The following is a 19,605-nucleotide window of genomic DNA, read 5'->3' on the forward strand; positions in this document are numbered from 1 at the left end:
GAGACATTCATGGGGAAATTCGCGTCATGGGAGGGGCTTCTGCAACTCCGCTCCCTTCCTATAATCACGACACTACTACAGTAAGCTCCTGATTGGTTTATTCAGCGCGATTTTCCGCCAATGTTCAGATTTTTCAACTTGCGTGTTTCCAGCGGCAATGCTGAACTCGCGTCGCGTCTACTGCGCCGCGTTAAACGGCTCATTTTTCAACTTGCGCGTTTCCCGCTGCAACGGTCAATTTGCGGCATTCACGCCAACACATGAATGAGGCAGATTCGCGTCTACTGCACCGCGCTAAACGCCTCATTCGCGCCGCGAGACCTCCAGATGCGCATTAACGCATCTTTACATTGACTTAACATTGAAATTATTTGTGCCAGACGCGCTATTCACGTGTAGTTAGACGCTTGAACATTTTGAGTTTACTCGCTTCATTCGCACATAAAATTATAGTCATTCGAGACATTCACAGGAAATTCGCGTCATGGGAGGGGCTTCTGCAACTCCGCTCGCTTCCTATAATCACGACACTACTAAAACAAGCTTCTGATTGGTTAACGCAGCACGATTTTACACCAAAGGTCAGATTTTTCAACAATGCTCAACTCGCGTCGCGTCTACTGCGCTGCGCTAAACAGCTCATTTTTCAACTTGCGCGTTTCCCGTGGCAACGCTCAATTCACCCCATTCAAGCCAACGCACGAATGAGGCGGATTTGCGTCTACTTTATGAGGCTAAACGCCAAATGCCTCATAAACGCGTCTTAACATTGACCTAACATTGAGTGCCAGATGCTCTTATTAGCGTTTGGTGTGTGAACGCAGCATTAGTCCACATAAAAAATACACATTTCAGTTCTTTACTAAACTGCAGGAAGATGATAGACAAGCTACAAAACAACCACAATGTTTGCCACAATGATTTGCAATCATTTCTGAAATGACGATGTACTCTTGTTACATATGGTTACAGGGCACATCCTCATTTCATGCCCAAAATTTAAATTATGAGACATATGAATACACTTAAACGCTATATATACAGTATATACTTCTATGCATATTTATTAAATTCATCAAATTCAGCCACGGTGTATAAATTTGCTTGTGTAATTTGCCAATTTCTTCAAATGAAGCCATTCATCTTCCCATTACAAAAACTTAAATCAGATAATTAAATCTGCACTATAATATTGTCTCTCCTTTACTTTTTTTCTGCCCAGAGGTCTTGACATCGCTTGCAAATAGCTGTATTGATTAGATGAAAATATTCAGAAGCCCGAATCTACTTTGTGCTTAGCAGAAAGGTTCCTGGCGGTCAGCAGAAATAATCGTGAGCGTTTTGTCCCGGTGATGAATGTAGCGCTCTGACAGGTCACTTCTCCCCCCCAACACCCTACCCGTACGCCACAATTTGTTCCCTCGGAGGGCGGGAGACGAATCTCTGTGGGTGACAGATTTATCGGTGTCCACGTGAAGCCAAACACCTCAAAATCCCTGTTAAAGGCTTCAGAGATTGAACTCCCATTTATATCCAGTTGGATTCCAGTAAAATATTTCATTCGTTTCATCAGCGGGTCAGACCGAAGACCTGGAAGCCTGGATTTTGTAAAGAACAACGTTTATGTTCAAGCTTGACAGTGATTTTATCGCTGGAGGTCATCGGGTCGCTGTAATGTTTGCTGGGATGAGTAACTGGCCGTAGCGTTAGCAAATCTGATCAAAGATATAAGATTAAATGAGGTGTAATTTTATTCGGAAAATTTTGGAGGGGAATGTGTTAATAAATGGTCAAAATACAGTATACCTGTCACTTGGACAGTATAAAGTATGTATAGATATCTATACATTTGGTGTTAATATCTACTTTTGGGATACTAAAACGGACCTCTTTATATGCAAAGCTGTACATTTTGAAAGTGACAACTGGGCTACAAATTCTGACGGTTTATTATTTGCAGCAACGCATAATGCATCATACGATGACAATCATTAATGCATGCATCAAACAATGTCTGCCACAGATTTCCACGCGTGATTTTTATTATATCCCTGCGTTATCAATCATATCACTGGAAATTGATAGCCTACATTGATGAAATGATTGACTGTCTGCAGGTAGCTTGATTTTTCAGTGCAAATAATCGGTTTGAATAAAGTTAAACCTATTAAATTTATCGTCTGACACATTCAAATTGCATCACAAAGTCAAATGATTCACTTTGTCGCTGCAAATCACCGAACAAGGCTTTGTTCATATTTCATTTGAACAGCGATTGGCAAAGCAAAGGTTTAAGTTTTCCTAATATAGAGGAACATGAAAAACATATGTGGATGCTTTCTGGGTGTCTGCAGGAGCTGATTTTTTTATTGGGCTGAATCAGAAGAGCTCTTTTTGGGAATGAGCTCCCACTTCTGAGTTCACAGGTGTCCCGGCCACAGAATGGCTCTAATTAATGGTGGTCGAGCTCTCCTAGAGAGAAAGGGCATGGGTGGTCCTCCTCACCCTACCCAAATCTGTTCCCAAGAGCATGAAAATATACAAAACCCTCCGCAACCGTTTGGACCAAGTTACCGTGCACTGCCAGGCATCTCCCTTAAAGCCCAATTTACATCAGGATCGCCTAAATACGTAGTCCAAACTCCCGTCAAACTTGGACACGTGTTGGGCAACCGCATTTCAATCTACTGTCAGGAACTTAAGAACGTGAGTCTCTGAGGGAGGAAGAAATGTAATTGTTTTCGTCGTACTGTAAGGCCAAATTGAAGATGCATGTTTGATTCGGGAACGCGTCCAGATTTGGGAGAACAGGTCTGTTGCCAAACAGGAAGAAAAGCCTGTGGAGAGAAGGAAGAAATAAGGATGATAGTCAATGCAATGCTTGCCCACTTGAGCCAAAACAAATACAACACCAAAGACCTTTAATGACACGATGTCAGTTGCGTGGCTCTACGAAGTACGAGATGAGAGAATATGATATGGTTTACTTTATATAAGCATTTGAGGTTTCTGTCGGAGCCAATTGACTATTTTATTTACATAGCAAAATGTACATTTTCCACGGCACGTAATGTGTAAAAAGTCCTCTAATCTCTCTGTAATGTATGTTATTAAATGTTATACCTAGTTAAAAGCTGCATTGATGGTCTTTTAAACCATCTACGAAACCATTAGGAAAGCAAAAATGAAGTGTTGGAAACTTTTTTTCACAGTGCAAAAGGGCAGCTGACATCCAATACTTTTGGAAAGTTGGGTAGTATGCAACATAAAATTATTTACGCCACGTTTTGCTCATTCTTTTGACATTGAGAAATGTTATTGTTGTTACAAATAAATCATGCTTCTGGCATATGGGTCAACCACCCATAAACGCTTTGGTAAGTTGGTAAGTTCCACCACAGCTGTTAACACCTCTCGTAATGAGCAATGCTCTGCCCTGAGACATTATAATGTCTCTCAACGTCTCCCCTGTGTCATTTCTCAGAGGTTTACAGTAAGCACTATGATGCAAACAGGAGACGCAAATCTCAAGGGCACGTTCCCTCAGAGAACCTCAGCCGAGAGACACGCTTTTCTAATGGGTTAATGATCGGCTCTCAAGTTAGAGTGCCATTAAACGCAGGGCAAACTCTCTCTCTCTCTTTCTTTCCAACACACGTTTATGCTCGCTCTACCCCGGAGCGAGAAGAAAGCAGAGAGTATAGAGGGCTAATTGATGGAGATTCTTCCCTATCAAAACAGCCCACCACCATAAATGCCATTCCAGTTTGTCGCGCTGTTCAAACAGCGGCCCTGCGTTAATGGTTAGGTGGAAGTGTTTGCTCTGCATTAGTCGGCACAATAGTGACCCTTGATGGTAGAGGAAACAGACAAAAAGACCATGACTAAATGATGTCTGAGTGCTACAGAAAGTCTCACTGACTTGTGTCGTCCCACAGGACGAGGTCAGAACATTTCAACACGTCACCAATCATTCCTTGATGATGAGATCGGGATGTTGAAAGTTTAACTTTATGCAATAATGTGTGGAATAATAATATTCCATATACAGTAGTCTGGATAGGACGTTTTTGGTCCCAAGTTGTCACTGGGGCAGTACCCTTTAAAATGGTCCCATTAAGGTAGATGGTGTTCCAAATATGTACTCTTATACCACAGGGCTGTTGAATGCTTTATTCTGATTGGTTGAGAAATGTTCCATGGGTGTTGATTTATGTAAGGAATAATTGACGACGGGCCATTGAATTATAAGAAAATAATGCACACCCAAGGTGCAATGCGGCACGACGCGAAGCAGAGTTTTCAAATAATTCAAAGGACCGGAGTAAATTATTCCTCTTATACCACGGTTGCCACAAACATTGCTCTGGTGCCTATTTTTAAGACATTTGACAAGTTAGGTGTGCGGTTAGCAGAAATTAATGCATACCGACGGAACATTTCTCAGCCAGTCAGAATACAGCCTTCAACAGACCCGTGGTATAATTGTCAATAACCGCACACCTAACCTTAAAAATAGGCACCTGGGCAATATTTTTGGTAACCGTGGTATAAGCAGAATAATAGACTCCTTTGAATTATTCGAAAATAATGCACACCCACGGTGTAAAAAATGGACCATACATTGGCCTTAAAGGGACACTCCACTTTTTGAAAATAGGCTCATTTTCCAGCTCCACTAGAGTTAAATATTTTATTTTTCCGTTTTGATATCCATTCAGCAGACTTTCCCACTGGACTATTTACGGGCACTGCGTAATATCATTGCGCCTCCTGCAGCCATGTTACGGCAGCAAAGTCCTTGATTATTACGCCAGTTTGAGAGTATAGTTCCTAGCCATATCTGCCTAGAAAATTGCAACTTTTAATTTTCCCTCGATTTTAGTACACGATGTAACTACAGAAGAGTCAAGTTTTAAATAGGAAAAATATTGAAACTCTTTGGTCATTGTTGAGTGCGATGCAGATTCAGTGGATTATGCTAAGCTATGCTAACAGTGGTAGCGCCAAACCTGGAGATCAGCTAAATGGTTTCCAAAACGGTACAAATTAAATGTTCAACTCTAGGGGAGCTGGAAAATGAGCCTATTTTCAAAAAAAGTGCAGTGTCCCTTAAAGTGTACAGGTGTACATCTGTTTTAGCATAGCTGGAATGTATTGACCAATCAAGATCCAGCACAGGAATTATCCGAATTATAAATTATTTTTAAAAGCTGTTTATGTATGCTTAAATAGATTCTCGATACAATCAACATGTAATGCAAACAAGGAATCTAATAATGTGCATATGCTCGTTGCCTCTGCACTCTTTAAGTCTCATAAATGGTATGACTTGCCACCTTCTCTGACTGATATATTGATCTAGGGCTGTTATGTGCAATTAGCTTTTATTAGGCCTTACAGTTGACACAAGCAGATATCATTGAAAATGACAGAATGGATTAACAATATTGGCAGGGTGATAATTGCCCTTCTAGGGCCGCGCAATGCGAGTCCTTGGGAGGCAACCAAGAAAAGAATATCTTAATGTTTCCCTCATGCAAAGGAGGAAACTAAAGAGGTTTCTAGTAGCTTCCTATCCGTTCTGAGTCATTAGCGGGGTGCTGGATCGAGCTATTGTGAGGGTGTGAGATGAGACTTACGTGCATCGTCGGCTTGGGTTTTGCTTTCTGCTCGGCTGGGTCGATGGGGCGGGTGCGTGGATGGCTATTGCCCTGCTCAGGGGTCAGGTGGAGGCGACGGTGCAGTCTGTCAGTGTGGCTCATTCAGCTATGATTTAAAACAAACATAGAGGCATTTTGAAAAAAATTAAAAAGGATGTGGATTGTTGAGTTTGAGAGCAAGAGCTTTTGATAATATAACGACATGTCCAAAATGCTCATTTTAATCATAAGAACATCTGCCTGTCTTTACCATTATTATAAAAATAATACATTTACAGTAAAATTACATTTGGTAGACTTACTTTTATCAGTATATATGTTAAACCCTGTGTTACCTTTGCATTACTAATGCAATCCAGTTGAGCTCCATGAACTGTTCTCTTACAGGAACGTTAATATATAATATAATATTTATATATAATAATATAGGTTTATTTCAGTGCACAATATATTTATGTTAATTTTATACCATACAAAATTACATTTGCACCATTTTTATGAAAGTTAAGACTGAATGGAGCTGAAAATGTCATATGGTGTAGAATTGTGCCAAAGAATGAGAAATAGTAGATATTTAATCCACCTTGATGGCATCTAAGTGTAATAATCAATAATAATAATAATAATAATAAATACAATTTTTGTTATTTCTTAATTTACATTTTAATGCGTTTTTGTAATATTTGTCTGGACACATGCTGAAAACAGCTGTTTTCTAAATAATATTTGAAAAATGATGTAAAAAATCATATCACACTACATTTTTGCAATTATCCCCCAAATATTCTTTCAGAATGAAATTAAACCAGAAATTTTAGACTTGGTCCTCAAAAAAGAGAATGTATGCAAATTTATTTTAAAATTTTAACCCTTTTACATTTAATTGAACCATATGGACACAAAATAATTAACGTCACATCATTAACCCATTATATAAAAAATATAATGTACCGTATAATATAATATATAATATATATGCTTGTGTTTTTCATTACATACACTGTAAAAAAAATTCCGTAGAAATTGCAGCTGGGTTGCCGGTAATTTACCGTAGATTTACGTTTATGTTTTTTACTGGCAACATTTTGTTCAAAGTTAAATGAACATTAAACATTTACAAGTCTTTGTCTTTACAGAGTAAAACTAAAAAAACAGCATCTAGCAAAACATTCTGGGAAACAAAATCTGAAGCAAAAAACAGAAAAAGGTTGATGATGATTTCTGGTTTCCAGAATGCTTTGCATGAGGCTGTTATTGTATAGTTTTATTCTGTAAAGATAAAGACTTGTTGATATTTAAAATTTATTTAACTTTGAACAAACTCTTGCCAGTAAATAACATCAATTTAAATCTACGGTAAATTACCGGCAACCCAGCTGCAATAACATTGTAATTTCTACGGAATTTTTTTACAGTGTACAATTTTTGGTGTTTATCTTAATTAGCGATTGTCGTATTTTCCCTGTCGGGGCATATATCCGAGTGACTTATTATTACTGCGATCTTTTCCCGGGCCTGCCCTACTGCCATTCCTCGTGACCGGAAGTAAAGAGAGAATGAATTTCTCAAAAACAATGAAGCTCACAGATAAATTATTTGTAAAAAAAAAATCACAATATTAAAAAAGTCATTGTTGACTTTAAAGGAATGTAAAGATGCGATGAAAATGATTGTGGTGAGAATACTGGAAAATGTTGCAGCTGGATTCAAACTTCAAACACCCACAAAAGCACCAGAGCTCAACATGTTAAAGGGGACATTTCACAAAACCTTTTTAAGATGTCAAATGAATCTTTGGTGTCCCCAGAGTATGTATGTGAAGTTTTAGCACAGATAATTTATTATAACATGTTAAAATTGCCACTTTGTAGGTTTGAGCAAAAAAGTGTCGTTTTGGGTGTGTCCTTTAAAATGCAAATGAGCTGATCTCTGCACTTTATGATTTACTTTATTTTGTTTTACTTTATGCTGTGGTTGGATAGTGCAGAAAAGGGGTGGTATTATCCCCATCTGACATCACAAGGGGAGCCAAATTTCAATGAGCTATTTTTTCACATGCTTGCAAAGAATGGTTTACCAAAACTAAGTTACTGGGTTGATCTTTTACACATTTTCTAGGTTGATAAATGCACTGGGGACCCAATTTTAGCACTTAAACATGGAAAAAGTCAAATTTTCATGATATGTCCCCTTTAACTGGCAAGCAATTTACTATTTGGCAACACTTTTACAGTAAAGGGCATTACAAGGCATGCATTTTTTATCAGTACTCATGTTCCCGGAGTTCAAACCTTCAAACCTTTTGCGCTGCTAACGTGAGCTAAACAAATGTAAAAATATTATCATCTTTGACTTAATCAACATCAGCAAAAAATTGCTCCCTACAGAAACTAACAATGGTCAGAATATACATCCTTAAATGACAATTCAATCGCAGCTTATTTATATGTACAGCTTGAAACGATCCTCGCCATAAACTTTGCATTCCACATGCAGCCGTTTTCAAATTTACAGCCATAATTCTCTACATCTGAGACATCTGTCAGTTATGATTCAACTCCAGGGTCATAATCAAGCCCGGCTTCTTACATCGGGGTTCAGAAGAGCTGGCCTTGTTTGACTCTCGAGTGTTTTTCTTCAGCCTCACACGCGCTTTGTTTTGGTTTTCGCGGCGACTGCAAACACCTGACAGAACCACGAGTGCTATTGTTCCACGAAGCTCTTGAAAATAGAAGCATATAGGAAGCAATGAACAATGACTGTTGCTTGACCCGCTAATGGATCTAGCAGCGGTACGATGTTTTCTCTTTTCTCCTCCTCCGCCGGAGGAAAACATATGGGGTTTAATTAAACACGGAGTGGACGGATCCGATCTGACCAGACATTCCTTTGGCTGGGAACATGCGTGCTGGGGGCGTCGTGCTGCAATAGTACAGTAGAGGAATGCTAATGTAAACACATCTCAGGTAGAAACACGAAACAAACATGATAAGCGGACAGTATGACTCAGAAATGCCGCGACACATATCCCAGCCCTTTCCCAGGCTCCGAGTTGTATTTACTCTCTCGACAATGCCCGACAACACTCCTTTTCTCTGTCTGGACTTTCACTGTCGAGCGTCTATCTCTCTTTTGGTCATCCCTTGGTTTTTCATTGATGATAGCTAGGGAAGGTCAACAAAACAAAGTTTCCACGCAGCCAGAACACTTTCCCTTTCTTAACACACACATATATTAGAACTGAATGTTTATATATGTAGGATAAAGAAACAATGTTGGACTTCATAACTACACCTGGACTGTAACACACAAACTCCTCACTCATCTAATACTACACAAAACAAAGCATAGAGCTGTCACAGCCAGGAAACGTCTACTGAAGCCGAGTGTCCCACGCCCTTTGGCTTTTTTCCCCATTATCCTCATGTAACTGCATTTCAACAGCTTTGGAATGAACGCGTGACAAAAGCCCATTATATCTATGCTATTTCCTTTGTGTACCATATTGACATTATATCATACGCAGTGTTTTCCAATAATCAAACACAGATTATTTTGGGAATTGCGCACTGACAGGGGTTTGGATAAAGAAGCACACAGCTGAACAAGGATCTCGGAGCTCATCGATAGACCAAAGCCGTACTGTCATTCATTACAAGACATTTGTTTTTTATAGTGGGAGATAACAAGGAAATTGTTTTCACTACCAGTTACTGGATGTGAGTTCATTCATGTAGTATAATAAGTTAATGAAACTATTACCTTATCAGGTCCAGATGAAATCTGTAAACTGTTCATTCACATTTTCAGACTTTTTTAACATCCATAAAAAAGTAAAATGTGTTAAACAGATATGAACCTATTACAGCCTTAAGCTAAGAAAGCAATATTTACTAGGGCTGGGCAAAAAAATAGATTTTTCGATTAATCGTTTTTTTTTTAACGTGGCCGATTAAAAATCGATTCTCAAAGAGCAGAATCGATTTTTTTTTCATATTCCCCAAACATTGAACAGAGGAATGGAAGCATTTTAGATTTCACAAGCAAGACTTGTGGCTTTTAATTTCTTTTTATTAATTACCCACTTGTAAACTGCTGTTCACTGTTCTTTTTTATTAATATAGTATTTGTATTAAATCTATATTCATTGAGTTGAATCGAGAATCGAGTATAAAAACCTAGCTGAGAACCGGAATCAAAAATGTAATCGAGAATCGGAATCGAATCGTTTTGATAGCTTGTGAATCGAAACCGAATCGATCTGGAATATCTGAATCGATACCCAACCCCTTATATTTACCAAACAAATATGAAAGAATTTGATTTAACTGTAAAAAGATTTAAGCTGCATGGGCCTTCTTACACCAAAAATATTATGATATTAAGCGAATGCTTTCTCATGAATGTTCATCAAATACTTTTGCTTCAAATCCACTTAATTCATGCCTCAGGCCATTCAGAAATACTGGTTTATTGACAATATCTGTTATACGCCATGACTATATTTCAGCAAAATCCTCAAACTGCACGGAAGGCAAATTTGAAACGACCATGGATCACATTTAAATAGGGCTGGGTATCGATTCAGATGTTCCAGATCGATTTGATTCACAAGCTACTCGATTCAATTCCGAATCTCTATTCGATTCTGATTCTCTGGTCGATTTTTATACTTGATTCTCGATTCAACCCAATGAATATAGATTTAATATTACTACAACATTTCACCTCTGCATTACAAATCACGCATATATCTTTGTTCTTGTTCACAACACTATCGTCATCATCTTGCTTTGTAAACCTCTGACTTTTATGTGAAGGTGACATCAACGTAGCACCTGAAATCGCCATTTTAAGCACTGAATGAATCAATGACAGTTTTGCCTCTCGCTCCTTGGTAACATCACGCGCAAGGCAAAAATGAAGGGGACATTTAGTGGAGAAGACTACTAATTAGGTTAGCGTTAATCTTGCGTTCAATGTTTGCGGAAATAAATATGAAAAAAATTCAATTCGTGGCCTTTGAGATTTTGAAACGAGCCCTACATTTAAACTTGCGTCCCTTGTGAGTACTTGGACCTGAATATAACCAGAATATGGCAGCGACATAGATCACAGCGCCCCCTAATGTGTGGTTCAGTTTCTTCATTTATACGTTTTTAATTCACTGGCTTTCATCATTTGCAATGTTTCTAGTTGCATCTTTAGTGATTTTGCGATTGTTTCTATGTAGGGTGGCCATTCGTGCCAGTTCCGCCGGACACGTCCCGAACATGTTTTCGTTTTCGTTCTCCGGAAGTCTCGTTGCTCGACCGCATACATCATCGAGGTTCTCACATTTCAGTTAAAATACATTAGAAAAATTAAGATTTATTTCTTTTAAAACATACAATCATTGTAGTTTCATTCTTACCTTGAAATGTAGCGGTTGCTTTTCTGAAATTAAACCCTAAATATTAAACCAAAGCGACTTCCGGAGAACGAACCCGAAAACATGTTCGGGACGTGTCCGGCGGAACTGACACGAATGGCCACCCTATTACTATGTCTTGTCCAAAAAGAGTGAATTCTTTTTTAAAGGTAAACAACACCGTTTTTCCATATTTACTATTTTTTTTTACCTCAACTTAGACGAATCTAACTTAGACATATCTATCTTTTTTCAATGCGTGCACTTAATCTTTGTACAGCGTGTTGTGAATGTGTTAGCATTTAGCCTAGCCCCATTCATTCCTTAGGATCCAAACAGGAATAAAATTAGAAGCAACCAAACACTTCCATGTTTTCCCTATCTAAAGACTGTAACATGAGTAAGTATGGTGGCACAAAATAAAACGTGGCGTTTTTTTAAGCGGATAAAAATTAGAACTATATTGTATGGCGTAAGAGCAGTTAGTAATTTCAATTTCTGACTAATAACCCTTTCATTCCCATTAAAATTAAATTGATAAAAAGTCTAATGCTGCATTCACACCAGCCGCGGTAGAGGCGTCAAGCGCGAGTTAGTATTAAGACGTGTTGACGCGCGTCTGGAGGTCTCGCAACGTGAATGAGGTGTTTAGCGCGGCGTGGTAGACGCAATTCCACCTCATTCGCACGTCTATTTCGCGCGAATGGCATGAATTGAGCTTTGCCGCGGCAAACACGCAAGTTGAAAATTTTGAACTTTGGCGGAAAAACACGGCGCGTTAACCAATCAGGAGCTTGCTCTAGTAGTGAAGTGATTACAGGAAGCGAGCAGATAGTGTTCTCAACGGGCCTGAAAATTACAACCCGACCCGGCCCGTGGCTTTTAAAGCCCGGACCCGATTTAACCCGATACATCCTCATACACGTAGGCTATTATCATGAACAGCAGACGGGAATTCAAATCAAGCTTTAATGTCCACGCCTTTTAACAATACAAACAATTGAAACCATAAACTTTAAATATAGGCTATATAAATATGCCTTAAATTAAAATCACACAATAATAAATAAAAAAGAACTCAAACATGTACCCAGCGCCAGCGGTTTCTCCTCCTTTAGCAGCAAGCAACGGTGAATTCACCTGCGGCAAGTTTACTTTTCTCCATCTCTTCTTCTCCAGGCTACAGGCGTGCAAACAGTGATCGCAATAAGCTCCGGAGCGGATCTGCAACGGATCCGCTCTGAAGCTGGCAGCTCCGGTCTGGATCCGTTGCAGATCCGCCCCGGAGCTTATTGCTATCCCCCGTCCCTCTCTGTGATTCACGTTGCACGCAGCAGCAGGACCAGACTTTCTTTATGGTAATCAGCAGTAATGATTAATAATTTTTTTCACGGAGCGTAAAAGATTAAGCCCGAGGTCCGACCCGACCCGACTCATTTGCTTATATTTTTGACCTGAACCCGCGGGTCCCGTCGGGTTTGTCGGGCCGGCCCGACCGGTTGAGAACTCTACGAGCAGAGTCGCAGAAGCCCCTTCCATGGCGTAAATTTCCGTGTGAATGTCTCAATGACTAGAATTTCACGCGCGTGTGAATGAAGCGTGTAAACTCAAAATGTTTAATCGGCAATCTAGATGCGGTAGACGTGATTTTGACGCCTCAAACGCGGCTGGTGTGAACCCACGGTATTAAAGCAACACTAAAGAGTTTTTTTTTACCTTAAAATAACGTTTTCACCCGAAACAGGGTGAACGGCACTTTCACATTCGCTTTGCAGCCCTGTATCGGCCAAAACCGCACTAAAGAAGTTTCCAACCGTCGGGTCGCGGTCCTGTAGTTCAAGTGAAAACTACAAAAACTTGCTTTACGGCAGACCTACAATCCAATCAGAGCCAGCTTTGCTGCAGTAGGCTAAATTATTTTAGGCAGTGGTAATGGACAATTCCGCTTCCAACCTGTAGGGGGAGCAAAGAGCAAAAAATCTTTAGGTCAGAGTTCGATCAATAAAAATGCTCATTTACAAGAAAACATGTCAGACGCACTTAGAGGGTTTTGCATCTCTAAATAACAATTAAAATATAAAAAATTTATAATATTACCATATAATGTTGGATAATCAAAGTCAAGTATCACATAAAAAGCAGATGCCCCTATGTCCAAAGTAATTACATTATTTTTTATTCTACTGTATACATTAAATAATATATAACCTTCTAAAGACTAATAAATTGTGCAGGTAATTTTGCACATATAAATGTGTCCATTGGCCTGCACATGAGTCTCCAGGTCCTGGTTTCATTAGCTCCTGGAGCCCTATCCTCCGCAATTGAAACCTTGACCCCAGCCGCGTTACACTTAACATGTTTTATTCTGCTGTAAAGAGATCTGTGTTTAGTGCTGTGGTCCCTCCAGCGTCGTAAAATGCGGCAGAGAAAGAAAAAAGGCGACCGGTGACAGGGGTTAAGTTGACAAATCCCTCGGCTTTGAGCCTCAGAGGGCTGGTAATCTCTCCGGTAAGCAAAGAGCTCTCAGGTACCCCTTCTGTTATCAGTGCACATCCACTTATGGTAGTCAAGACAGTCACACTCTGTTGTCTTCTCCCTTGTAGCTGCTGTGGGGCAGTGACATGTGGGTCATTAGGTACCATCGCTTCAGTCAACAGGCCTGTGTTTGCCGGCCCACTTGTCCTGGGACTCTTTATCTTTGGCGCCTAATTTAGATGGCATTGTTGCCCCTCACCTTGCTCGAAATTGCTCTTTTGTGTTGAAAGTTGTTCGTTAAGAGGGAAGTGAAGACTATTCATTTTTTTTACTTTAATATATATATATATATATATATATATATATTTATATGTATTTTTTAGAGCAGTGGGTCATGACCCAAAAGTGAGCAAATCTGTTCTTATTTGAACATTGAAAATTGTGCACGTATAGCAAAATAAATTTAACCCTGACATCTGTCCTTTTGAAGAACCATCAACCCAAATTAGTTATGCGGACAAATGGGAGAGTTCGCATGAAATTCCCTCAACCTTGAAAAACATAAAACAAGGTAAAACAGAAATAAAATAAAACCCAGACACACATAAATACAGTTTATGTGTTGGATCACCTCTTAAAGTCTAATGCAAAATATGGCTTCTGTTTTTACACTTAACACACTGTAGGAATCAGCTCGCTACTCCTCCTTGCAATATAACTAAGGAGTTTATTTGCCTTTCCATTAATTTGCCTCAGTGAAGTGTAAATGGCCTGCATCAACAATCTCCAATGTGAATTATGATGGTTTATGATAATAAAAGTCACTCACACCTTAACTCAATGTAAAATGAGACACACATTCCCATCTAGATATGTATAGAAACAATAAACCAAAAATGTGTGTGCTGGTGTTTAGTAGTAGTAGTTCAAAGTTTGCGGCTCTATATCAACCTGTTTGATCTTGCATTTTACCACCTTTCCTATTCCATTCACTCATTGGTGGGTAAGGCAGTTTTAACTCTCTTCTTCACCGGTTAATCATTCCTTCGGTACTATCTATCCCCTGCGGCTTATCTATCCGTGTGTCACTTTATAACTGGCTGTTATCAATCCCTCCAACTCCACGTGATCTGCACAAACCTATCAGCCGCAGGAGTTTTGAATATTGTTGGATAGGTGAGATGTGAGTGCGGGTGTAGAGCAGGTCATGCTGGGGGGAGGACGGGGGTTTGAGGGGTGAGTGTGTGAAAGTAAAGGGAGAAATGCCAGGGTGGTGGTTTCGTCAAAAAGACCTCCATTTTTTACGGACAGTGGATCCTTAGAAAAGTTTGATCTTGGGAAAGAATGGGAGGGCGAGCTGCTGTTGCTGTATGTAATTTGTTTTGCGTACAATGTTTACTAGTTTTGAAAGTGAATTAGGACGAGACTCCAGTAAAGATTTGGGTGAGTGGTATACAAACATTTAGTTGTTTATTTGCTCTTAAAAGGAAGTTTCTATCACCTTGATTCACCTGCTGAACTGCCATTATTCATGATACTATCAATTACTTTATTTATTTATTGTATTATTCATTACTTTTTATTGTAATATTCAGTAGTATGTCAAGGACTGTGACCAGTCTTTAGGACTTTTTCAGTCCTGATTTTTCTCTCTTTTGGATCCACATGACAGGTTAAGCTTAACAATAGGCCTTATTGTTTTTTCCTGGCTTGAAATATTTTTCACCTAATGTCCTTATTGCTCACTTTATTACCGTTTTAAAGCTTTTAAGAGTTGATTTTTTTAACAAGGATACAGTGTGTTTGGAATTGTATGCGATCACATAAACGGTACATTTTTGTCATTTTATTGCGCTATTTGGTTACAGATAAGACGGCAGTCTAGCGTAAAATGTATAGCGGAATTTATAAATATTTTAAGACTGTTTTATTATTATTAATTTTATTTGTAATGTTACTTATACTCATATTTAATAATTTACTATTATTTGCTGTTTTATTATAAATTCTACTTTTAATCATTTTACTTTATTATTGAGTCTATAGCTTATACGTTTATATTTCTAAGACACAAATTCAAAACGTTAACCCAAACCAAAAACTTTCGTTTTTAAAACAAACATTCAGTTTTGCTGTAGGTTCAAAAAGTTGATTGCATAAATATTTAAAGTTTAAGAATTTATTTGAAATAGCAAGACAATATTAATAATTAAATCTTTAGAGAAAATTAAATCCTTTTTTTTTTATTTCGACCTTTTGTTCAATACGTGGGTTTGTGTGCTGGTTTGTATGATGACAATATTATGTGCCGATTATTTTGGTTATATCTGAGCGACAACCCTATCATGAAAAAGATTAAGCATAGGTTTATGGTTTTATGACTTAACATTATATCCGCACGGACGGGCGTCACATTTACAACATTTATGTGAGCGCTTTATTTAGGGATGTCCTCACATGCTTTTATAAACATTATCGTAACAAAATATTCGCATAAAATGGTACTATAATGAAACTACTATTTATCACGGCAAAATGTACTATTTTACAGTTAGCCTACTTATATAAGGTTTCTCTAAATTCTTTTTTTTTTTACTGTAAATTCAAGCTCAAAAATGCAATAGCATACTTATTAGGCAAATAAATACTCGCAACTGCTTTTTTAAATACATTATATTTTTTTCCTTCGCTTTTCATTAAATTCCCCAAACAGTAATATTTAATTGCCACAGCAATCCAATGTACACACAAAATAGGCTACTTGACCCTCCGGCACATAACAACATACCTCCCGGTGCTCCGCTTAACGGCGCTGCGTGTCTCGTAATGTTCAACTACATTGTTTTAGTTTTGTCTCTCTGTTAGCAGATCCGCTGTAAGTTTTATTAAACAGCTGTTGTCGACCAAGTGAATGAGGCAGAAGCGCTGACACTCTCACTCGATTCTAATTGGTCGAACGTGTGACGCCAGCGCACCGATCCCAGCTCTGATTGGCCGTCGGGGTGTCAGTGCGCCGTAAACAAAGCAGCGAGGAGCGGTTTGAACTTCACATCTCTGACATTATCGCAGATAGAGCGACTCGGAGCGCGCGCGGAGGAGGGGCTCGCGCAAAGTTCATGACAGCTCGTGCACTCCGGTTTAAAGACCAGCATCGCCACAACGACCACTCGACGAATACACAGATAACGCTATACTTTAGTACAGAGGGTCTTGGTATAGTTTAATGGCTGTGTTGCTAGTTTATGTTCCGTTTCCTAATGCTTTGAGTCGCGTGAATATTAAGTTATTAACTGTACGCTGCGCATGAAGCGTCTTTCAAATGAATATTCACAGTTGACCGGTGCGCTTGTAAATTGTAACACAATTGAGCGTAGTTAAGCCGTATCCATACACGCAGGATTTTTGTCGGACGTTTGGACGAGGTTTCTGAGATTGTCTGGTGTTGCTCGCGCGCAGGCAGACCACCGGACGGAGCGGCGCGTGCTCATCCTCGGCTCAGCAGAGCTGTCATGCTGCCTAAAGTCGAGTCGGAATCTCTCGGACTCGCTCGGTCGCATGGGGAACAGGGGCATATGCCCAGAAACATGCAAGGTAAGCGTTATATTTCACACTAAATCTGTGCCATGCACCTCGGGGGCTATCATTTATTCACGCAATTACACGAAGCCGAAATAAGACCCTTTGGCTGAAACAGTTGCCCACTTGTCAGTTATTCTGTTGTCAGCGACCTTTAACATGAGCATAACAGTGCATGCAACAAATATAACTTGTGAACTAATTTTCCCTTCCTGTCACTGAAATTATATGTTAAATAGGCTTATTTATGGTTTCACATTTTAAACTTTCATGAATTGTCTGATTGTCACATCTGAATCAGTGTAACCGTGTAAAATACCGACAGACAATTTGAACAGACAAAACTAAAAAAGTTTAGCATTCAAACTAATTTACTTCAACAACTGAAATATGCAAAGTTGTATTTAAAAGATAAATTAGATAAAAACAAACAAAAAAGGCACTAAAAGTGATAGTTTGAGTTTTAAATAAATTGAATGATCTGTACCACCTCCCACAGTATTTTGTCTTACTAGCCTATCAAACTGATGACGGGACACGAAATATAATGACTGCACAGCTTTACACCACACATAAATCATTCACTTAGAGTCTATAATATATTAAATAGCAAAACAAAATTAACTGAATATAAATATATTTTAGCTGCGTGCGTACACGTGTCTAAAGACGAATTGTGATCAGGGATAATTTATATAGGCTATTTTTCAAAGTGCTGAGGGATATTTCTCAAATAACTTTAGTTTATGATATATTTTCCAGAAATAGTTTTTTTTTAAAGCAATATTTTAAATAAAACCTTACTATTTCATGGCACTTGATCACAGGTCACAAATCAGAGAGCAGTAAATACATATTTTTTTAAATCATAGAAACTTGGCACGTGTTAAAATTTATAGTCGCATTTTAAATGTAAATAAAAATGTAAAACTATGAAAATACCTAAAATGTAATTCATTGAGCATTGTTTCACGTACAGTATATGAAATGCTACAATTTATAAAAAAAACACTTGTTGCGTTCTTTTACAGATCCGCGTATTTTCAAAGGGAAAAGAAATAATAATAAAAATACAATCACACTGCAAAAATAAATCATGGACTCGTGAGTATATCACATAAATAAATAGATGTTAAACGAAAATCAATGAATTTGTTCTGTTTTAGGCCTTTCCGAAAAGTTTTATGAAGAGTCGCATTGCAATCGAGCTAAATGTTAATTTTTTTCTACAGCTAGAAAATTCATTTCGAATGTCTTATAAAATAACTTCGTTTTAGGCCAATGTAGAAATTGTTGCTTTATTCATTGCTCTCCCAAACCGCATCACTTCATGTTAAATGTTAATGAATCAAATTAAGATTGAATAATTAAAATGAAAAAGCCCATTCAGAGAGAGAGAAGAACAAGCAAAGATGCGAAGCAAGAGAAATGATACAGTATATTTTAAAAGCACAGATTGCTGTTATATTTACATGTTGTTTTGCTTTTATTCGCCTCGTGGCTAAACGTTGCACTCCAACTCCAGACACCAGCCTCTCTCGCGCTCCCACACCAATTTACAGCCATCATGAATATTAACCAGATTGAAACTGAAGTTTTCTTCTGTCAGCGACCATCCTCCACACAAAGCTTCGGTTATTTCCCAGAGACACTTATTTTTCTTCTCCAAACCTACATACACGTACAAAAAAATTCATTTTTTTAATGCTAATATTTTAGGAGGCGCACAAATGTCAATTTCTGCATTTTTGTATCAGAGTTGTTTGCTCAACTGTATCTAGGATTAGATAGTCACTCTGTTATGATGCAATTAGCAATAATAATAAAACAACATGCAATTAATTTTAATATTATTTTAATATTACCATGTATGCTGATATTTGTTTTTTATTTTCAGCCCCCCAGTTTAAAATGATGGACTACTCCTACGATGAAGATTTGGATGAAATGTGTCCAGTGTGTGGGGACAAGGTGTCTGGATATCACTACGGGTTACTGACCTGTGAGAGCTGTAAGGTGTGTACAATGTAACTTCCTCTAAGCCAGTTTCTAAAATCTGCCATTTGTTTATTAGTCAATTTCACGTGTCAGAGTTATTTGTTAGTATATTGTGAGATGTTGACTTTATGATTGCATATTTTGTAAGTGGAGACATATCTTGATTGGGTGTTTTGTTATTGTGCAATTGAAATCCGGTGATGTGTTTATTTGGTGGTCTAGAGATCAGTCACACATAAACTCAGAGTTCGGAAACTGTACGGGACACTTTGGCAAATCCAGTTTCTTTGTCTCACACACTTCCATATGTGCACACACATGTGAAACTCGGATTGTTGATGTATGCAAAAGCTTTTTTCTTTAATCGTCAACAGAATTCTGTAGCAGACATCATGAGAAAATTACTTTGTATTGGAGATATTTAAACCTTTAAACCTTTTTTTATTAGGAAACTGATTTGTAAATAGGGTGTAGTTAATG

At 38.3% G+C, this 19,605-nt stretch overlaps 1 protein-coding gene and 1 long non-coding RNA gene across 6 annotated transcripts in view; one reads left to right on the plus strand and one right to left on the minus strand.

Annotated features, from left to right (window-relative positions):
* Window positions 1-1,853: 1,853 nt before the first annotated feature.
* Window positions 1,854-18,739, minus strand: LOC141281588 (uncharacterized). Of its 3 annotated transcripts, none has more exons than XR_012335926.1 (3): window positions 18,600-18,739; window positions 5,643-5,769; window positions 1,854-2,837 (listed from the first exon to the last, which is right to left on the minus strand). It is a non-coding gene; the product is annotated as an uncharacterized lncRNA (long non-coding RNA). The 3 variants fall into 3 exon arrangements; XR_012335924.1 differs by lacking the exon at window positions 18,600-18,739 and adding an exon at window positions 16,340-16,447; XR_012335925.1 differs by lacking the exon at window positions 18,600-18,739 and adding an exon at window positions 12,790-13,046.
* Window positions 14,802-19,605, plus strand: part of nr5a2 (nuclear receptor subfamily 5, group A, member 2) — a 71,528-nt gene continuing 66,724 nt past the window's right edge. For 2 of the 3 annotated variants that reach the window (XR_012335923.1, XM_065259535.2), the window contains exons 1-2: window positions 16,622-17,142; window positions 19,025-19,143. Coding sequence is in view for 2 of the 3 variants with exons in the window: in XM_065259535.2 (XP_065115607.1) it covers window positions 17,061-17,142; window positions 19,025-19,143 (201 nt within the window). In the remaining variant the exon portion in view is untranslated. Of the gene's footprint in view, window positions 14,995-16,621; window positions 17,143-19,024; window positions 19,144-19,605 lie in introns of those variants that run through there. The other variant, XM_065259536.2, reaches the window with a different exon arrangement.

This window comes from Paramisgurnus dabryanus, chromosome 24 (assembly GCF_030506205.2).
Source record: "Paramisgurnus dabryanus chromosome 24, PD_genome_1.1, whole genome shotgun sequence".
Taxonomy (NCBI): Eukaryota; Metazoa; Chordata; class Actinopteri; order Cypriniformes; family Cobitidae; genus Paramisgurnus; species Paramisgurnus dabryanus.